Source organism: Otolemur garnettii, unplaced genomic scaffold (genome assembly GCF_000181295.1).
Source record: "Otolemur garnettii isolate 467f Iridium unplaced genomic scaffold, OtoGar3 scaffold00043, whole genome shotgun sequence".
NCBI classification, from domain to species: Eukaryota; Metazoa; Chordata; class Mammalia; order Primates; family Galagidae; genus Otolemur; species Otolemur garnettii.
The window spans coordinates 7,269,590-7,276,840 of NW_003852438.1; the positions used below are offsets into that span (position 1 = coordinate 7,269,590).

At 51.1% G+C, this 7,251-nt stretch overlaps 1 protein-coding gene across 2 annotated transcripts in view; it reads right to left on the reverse strand.

Moving 5' to 3' along the window:
* Positions 1–3,535: 3,535 nt before the first annotated feature.
* RARG (retinoic acid receptor gamma) overlaps positions 3,536–7,251 on the reverse strand; it is a 17,532-nt gene continuing 13,816 nt past the window's right edge. For both annotated transcript variants that reach the window (XM_012805654.2, XM_003790423.3), the window contains exons 6-8: positions 6,857–7,061; positions 6,236–6,394; positions 3,536–4,812 (exon numbers count right to left, since the gene is read on the reverse strand). In XM_012805654.2, coding sequence (XP_012661108.1) covers positions 4,619–4,812; positions 6,236–6,394; positions 6,857–7,061 — 558 coding nt within the window. In that variant the 3' untranslated portion in view covers positions 3,536–4,618. The remainder of the gene's footprint in view (positions 4,813–6,235; positions 6,395–6,856; positions 7,062–7,251) is intronic.

Below are 7,251 nucleotides of genomic sequence, written 5' to 3' on the forward strand. Positions count from 1 at the left end.
TTGTAAAGCCTTTACAGAATATTAATGCATTTTTAGCTATAACTGCTAATGAAGCTTGAAGAGCCTACAGTGATTCCACCATGTGCTTGCAACTAGCCCTTTGATGAACCAAGTCCTCCAGCACACCGAACTTAACTGAGCAGGAGGTGGTGATAATGGGGTTAAGACAGAGAAAAACGGCTCGGCGCCTATAGCTCAACCGGCTAAGGCGCCAGCCACGTACACCTAAGGTGGTGGGTTCGAATCCCTCAGCCCGGACCCGCCAAACAACAATGACGGCTGCAACCAAAAAATAGCCAGGCGTTGTGGCAGGCGCCTGTGGTCCCAGCCACTTGGGGGGCGGAGGCAGGAGACTCGCTTGAGCCCAGGAGTTGGAAGTTGCTGTGAGCTGTAATGCCACGGCACTCTACCCAGGGGGACAGCTTGAGGCTCTGTCTCAAAAAAAAAAAAAAAAAAAAGACAGAGAAAAACCAACTCCCACACAGATACTCAAAATATCTCTTTTTTGCATGCTGCATTATACAGAAAAATTTTATTTGTAAGCGCATCTTTAATCAGTTTCTTCAGCTGTTTATTGGCCCTGTGTGAGTGGTTAGCAGGCCTGCCTGGGAATTAATTCCAGTTATTATTATTATTATTTTTTTTAGAGACAGAGTCTCACTTTATGGCCCTCAGTAGGGTGCCATGGTGTCATAGCTCACAGCAACCTCCAACTACCGGGCTTAGGCGATTCTCTTGCTTCAGCCTCCCAAGTAGCTGGGACTACATGTGCATGCCACAACGCCTGGCTATTTTTTTGTTGCAGTTTGGCTGGGGCCAGGTTCGATACTGCCACCCTTGGTATATGGGGCCAGTGCTCTAACCACTGAGCCACAGGTGCCGCCCATTATTATTTTTAACTTAGGCTATTTATTTATTTTTGGCCAGGGCTGGGATTGAAAGCACCACCTCCAGCATATGGGGACAATAATAATATATCCTACAGTAGGATCAAATGTGTTGATACTATTCAAAGCACTTAGAATGCTGCTGGTGCATATTAAAGTGGTATATATTTTTGTCAAACTAAACCATTACAAACTGAGAATAATTAACTCACATATTCTGAAGGTTGATAGAAGAATTAAATAAAGTATAAATGTATGTAAAAAGATAAAAATTATAAAATAAAAAAAGTAAATCTAGGTGTGGCTTCCTTCAAAACTGGTGATCTTTCCACCTCTTCATATAGAAAAGAGCATGGTAAGAAGAATATGGAGTCAGTACGTACTGTAGGGATGGGGAATTTAGAGATTCTTATTCATTTTGAAACTCAGTACCCACTGGGGCTCTAAAGCCAAATTGCTAAGTTCAAATCCTAGCCCCATCACTTGCTAGTGGTGAGGACCTTGGCTAAGTTACTCAACCCTTCCTGTGGCTGTTTTCTCATCTGTCATGTGGGACTCATAGGATTATCGTGAGAATTAAATGTTCCAATCAATTGTTTACAAACAAGGCTTGATAAGAAAATCAGTAGGAATAAGGTGCAATAGACACAAAAAGTGGAGAGGCTTTGAGAAATTCAAGATCCATGGCTCGGCGCCTGTGGCTCAAGTGGCTAAGGTGCCAGCCACATACACCTAAGGTGGCAGGTTTGATTCTAGCCTGGGCCCGCCAAACAACAATGACAGCTGCAACCGAAAAATAGCCGGGTGTTGTGGCAGGCGCCTGTGGTCCCAGCTACTTGGGAGACAGAGGCAGGAGACTCGCTTGAGCCCAGGAGTTGGAGGTTGCTGTGAGCTGTGATGCCACAGCACTCTACCCAGGGGGACAGCTTGAGGCTCTGTCTCAAAAAAAAAGAGAAGTTCAAGATCCAGATAGCTGGAAACTTGGTGAAAGAGGCTCAAAACTGAGCTCAAAGTATGAGGGGCACCAGGAGTTATGACAGTCATGGAACCTAGTACCGAGCTGGAGGTGAGCTGGGCGAAGCAGAGTATGCAGGAGCAACAGCTGGAGCCAAGCAAGGATGATGCCTGTAGAGAGGACAGGTTGTGACCAATAACAATGGGATTTGTCCCTGGCCCACTTTACCACTAGGAGCTCTGAGAGGGAACAGCCAAGAGATGTGTGTTTACAGACCCGTCTCCCCTACCAGAAGGAGCACTCCTGGAGGCCAGGGTCATGTTCCCTGCTGTAGCCACAGCATCTAGCTAAATGCCCAGCTCATAGTGGGATATCACACAGATTGTGGAGGTACAGCAGCTGGGAGGAAGCAATGGAGGAGAGGGGTTCCTCCTCTGGGTGGGCTTTGGCTGGCCCCAGGCTATGGGCTAGACAAGATCACCCCTCCCCCACACCCAGGGTTACCATGGCAAGGACCCCTCCTTCCCCACAAGCCCTGTGGTTTCCTCTAGAGCTTCTTTCTTTCACTTTCTTCTTCTGCTTTCCCCCTACTCTTCTCTTCTCCCCTACTCCCACATCCTCAAACTCTCTCCCAGATGCACAGGTCACCAGTGAAGAGAGCCAGGGACAAGGTAGGCAAGGCACTGTCCCATGGAAGAAGGTGAGCCATGGCAGGAGGGGTTCTAAGGGGGAGTTACAGAGGGCAAAGGGGAGAAAAAGTACAGGGGTGTATGGCAGAGGCCAAAGGCAGTGCAAAGGCATTTTGCAGGGGTGAGGCCTGTTGGGGCAAGGAAAGATACTGAAGGAGAAGGTAATAGTGGGGGTGTGGGGACAGCAGAGGTCAGTGGATGAAGGGTGAGGTCAGGAGGGGTAGAGGGAGTGTCATAAGGGGAAAGTGGGATCACAGAGGGCAGGAGAGCTCTCTGGGTGAAGGGCTGCTATAAAATAGCAACAGTATAACTTAGGTGCAGGCTGGAGCTTTTCTCTTCTGGCCTGGGAACCCTCAAGAGAATCAGATGAAAGGTCACCAAATCTCCTCCCCACAGGGCAGATATGCACATATGCATGCCTTGACTGTGGATGGGTTAAGAGACCTCTAAAGTGCAGCCATGCCCTCCCAGAGCCCCCTCGCACCCAACATGAGAACTTACCTGGTGGCTATGGGAGGCTGATCACTCAGGGTGCCCCTCGGGGCTCCCTTTCCCCACCCTTCCACCCCCATCCAGGCTCATTTCATCCTATTTTCTTTGTTCCCTTAAGAAAGCTGTAGGGGCTCGGCGCCTATAGCTCAACCGGCTAAGGCGCCAGCCACGTACACCTAAGGTGGCGGGTTCAAATCCCCAGCCCGGACCCGCCAAACAACAATGATGGCTGCAACCAAAAAATAGCCGGGAGTTGTGGCGGGCGCCTGTGGTCCCAGCTACTTGGGAGGCGGAGGCAGGAGACTCGCTTGAGCCCAGGAGTTGGAGGTTGCTGTGAGCTGTGATGCCACGGCACTCTACCCAGGGGGACAGCTTGAGGCTCTGTCTCAAAAAAAAAAAAAAAAAGAAAGCTGTAGGGCCCCACAGATAAGGAGCTTGCCCTCCTCTTCCAGCTTCCTCTCCAGGTCAACTGGGAATTTCCCTTTCCACCTCCTAGAGGGAGCCACATCTCATGAGTTTCCATCACTTTATTTTGCAAAAATAGAAAACTCAGCAATATGCAATACAGCGGGGTGGAGGGGAGCTGTAAACAGAGGGGAGGGGACAGCACCCTGACCCCCCAAAGAAAAGGGGAGCCAGTGGGAATTTTATTTGGCAGCTAAATACAAACTTGGGATTGGAGGAAGGGAACGGTCACAGGGGCCCTGGGCTCCCCCACCCAAGACCCCTGGAGGAAGGGGTCAATTCCAGGGTGTAAACAAAAGCTAATAAATAAATAGAGGCTTCCTCTGGGTCAGGGCGGGATCAGCCAAGCAGCATCCCCCCTCCCTGGGTCAAGCTGCTCTTGGGGGTCAAGGGTGAAAGGCACTAGGGAGAGAGGGATCCCCCAGCCCCTCTGTAGTGTGGGAGCATCCCTGGCCCATGGCTGAGATGGGGGCAGGAGGAGCCCAAGGCATGTGACAGGGGTGGGGGAGCGACGACTCATAATGGAGGGCACAGGGTAAACTCCACCCCCAAGCAAAGAGGTGCAGAATGGACCTGTATTTGTCCCTTTCACCCCAGAAATGCAAAGCCCAGCCTGCTACCACCCTGATCTGACACAAGGATGGGGCACAGAGGGCAGCATGCACCCACCAGGTGCGTCACATAGCATCAGGCACCAAGGGCAGGAGCAAGAGGGTGGGCTCAGCCCTCCCCCATTGTACCCCTTTTTGTCTCTAGTGTTCCTGTTTGCTCCCAGAGGCCCAAGCACCTGGCAGAGGAGGAGTCTGTGGAATGGCAGGGTCTTCCTCCTGCCCTGGGGAGCCTAGGATCCTGGCATCTGAAGGGCAGTGCTGAGATTTTAGAGTCCAAACCCAAGCTCACCCCTCTGCCCTCTCTCCTGGTTTGAGCAGGGCAGGCCCCCAGGACTGGTAAGGGAGCCAGTTAGAACAGGAAGGGGGTGAATACAGAGGCACCCCTGGAAACTTTGGCAAAAACAAGGAACTCATTGGAAGGGGTGGGGAGAGGGCAGAGCAGGTCCTCTCCCAGTCACTAGTAGTGTCTGGGAGATGGTCAGTCTGCTGCCTGGTGCCCCAACCCCACAGTGGGGGAGGTCAGGGGCCCTGGTCAGGCTGGGGACTTTGGCCTCTTTTACTCTGGCCCCTGGGAACCTCATCCTCAGTCTTGGGGTGGGGACCAGGCTGTGAAGAGTCATCCTCAAACATTTCGGGGTTTTCCAGCATCTCTCGAATCAGGGGAGGCATCGGGCCGGGAATCTCCATCTTCAGGGTAATGGCCCTTTCTGCTCCTGCAATGAAGAGGCAAAGAGGTTCAGAAGACAGACATGTGTGGCCCTTAAGGACACCTCCCTAACATTTCTCACCTGCCTTCTGACTCCCCTAAGGGGGCTCCCAGCATTTCTTTGTCCAAAGCTCACCTTCTCCCTTCTAGGTTCCTGGATGCTACTCCTCTGCTGAGAAGCTCTCTACCTGGTCTTCTCTCCCAAGCCTACCACCTATTTATCCCCTTTCAGGCTGTTCATTCAAAGGTCACTCTGTGCACAACTTCCAGCCCCAGTCCCCAGCCACCTCCCTCTGTTCAAAGCTTGCCAGTTGTGTTCTTAATAACCTTATAACAACAGCTAACATTTATCAAATGCTATGTTCCAGGCTGCAGTCCAATACAGTAGCCATTAGCCACATGTGGCTACTGAGCACTTGAAATGTGACTACTGTAACTGCAGAACTGAATTTATTTTTGTTTGTTTGGAGACAGAGTCTTACTCTTTTGCTCAAGCTGTAGTGCGATGGCATCAGCCTAGCTCACGGTAACCTCAAACTCTTAGGTTCAAGCCTCAGCCTTCTAAGTAGCTGAGACTACAGGCACCTATCACAACACCTGGCTAGTTTTTCTATATTTAGTAGAGACAGGGTCTCATTCAGGCTCAGGCTGGTCTTAAACTCCTGAGCTCAAGGGGTCCTCCTGCCTTGGCCTCCCAGAGTGCTAGGATTACAGGAGCCTCGGCATCTAGACAGCACTGAATTTTAATTCAGCACAGGTCTAAGTATATTGTATGTATGTGTGGGGGTTTTTTTGTTTGTCTTTGTGTACAAGATAGGGTCTTGCTATGTCACCCAGGCTGGAGTGCAGTAGCTATTCACAGGTCATTGCAACTTAGAACCCCTGTGCTTAAGTAATCCTCCCACCTAAGCTTCCCACATAGCTGGGCCTACAGGTACTCACCACTGTGCCCAGCTTTACATTGTATATACACTCATTTAGTCCTCACCATAACCTTAAGAGGAGGGTATAAGTACAGCCCAGTTTACAAACAGGAAAAGAAGGAAAAAAAATAAAGAAATTTGTCCAACATCTCCCATTACAGTCAGTCCCCAGGTTATGAATGAGATAGGTTCTATAGTTTTGTTCTTGAGTTGAATTTGTATGTCAGTTGGAACAGGGACCTTTACCTATTACCCATCTGTAATGTGTCAATTGGATGTTTGTAATTCGAGGACTTACTGTAATAGCCAACATCTGTAGGTGCAAGTGTACATAAGTCAGATGTTTTTAACTCAGGGACTGCCTGTACTAGTATGTGGCAGAACTAGGATTCTGACGTAGGTCACCTGGCTCTCAATCACGCTGTTCTTGTCTCTGCCTGTCCACTGGTCTGACCTGGGAGACCAGCAGCTGTGGGAAGACAGAGGGGATGCTGCCTCGTGACTAACCCTTGGTGCTGATGCCCCGGAGGTCGGTGATTTTCATGAGCATCCTTGGGAACATGTAGGGCTGGCTGGGCCGCCGGCGCCGGGCGTACAGCCTCAGGGCTTCCAGCAGCGGCTCCTGCAGCTTTTCCACTTTTTCAGGCTCCTCCAGATCCATGCGGTCTATGGGGACAAGCATGGTGGAGTGACAGGGGAAGAGAAATGAGAAAGATACAGTGACAAGTAGCTGATTCCTAACTGGCCCTGTGCTGCAGTCCTCCAGGCCCCAAACTTTGTCCCATTAGCTACTTCCCTGTTGTCCCGGAGCCCTACTCAGGCTATTTTCCCTATTCTCCCTGTACCTTCCTCCCTCAGCAAGGGGCTTTCTCTGGTAAATCATTCCTTCCAGATTCCTATCTCTGCACCAGTATCTATGGTCTCCTCTACTCCCCCTGGATCTGCCTCTTTAGTGTCCTATTTTCTAGACTGCTGGAAAGTCTGCACAGCATCTGAGAAGTCTATGGATGGCACCAGGTGCAACAATACCAAAGGGAAGAGACCACCAGGTTTCCTGCAGATTCAGCAGTCAGGTGTGCAATGTGGTGGGAAAGGAGACCAAGCAGACACCAGGGGGCGCCCCCGCACCTCCACAGATGAGGCAGATGGCACTGAGCAGTCCTGTCTCAGTGTCATCCATCTCCAGTGGCAGAAGCTGCCCAGCAAAGGCAAAGACCAGGTCTGTGAGAGGTCCAAAGCCAGCATTGTGCATCTGGGTCCGGTTCAGGGTCAGCCCATCTGAGAAGGTCATGGTGTCCTGCTCTGGGGTGTACCTTGTGCAGATCCGCAGCATCTGGATGTGGGGGAGGGGAGGGTTAGTGCTGGCTCTGGGGACCCTGTGCTGGAGTGGGTAGGGAAAATAGGGAATGGGCGGCACCTGTGGCTCAAAAGGGTAGGGCACCGGTCCCATATGCCAGAGGTGGTGGGTTCAAACCCAGCCCTGGCTCGGCGCCTATAGCTCAACCGGCTAAGGCGCCAGCCAC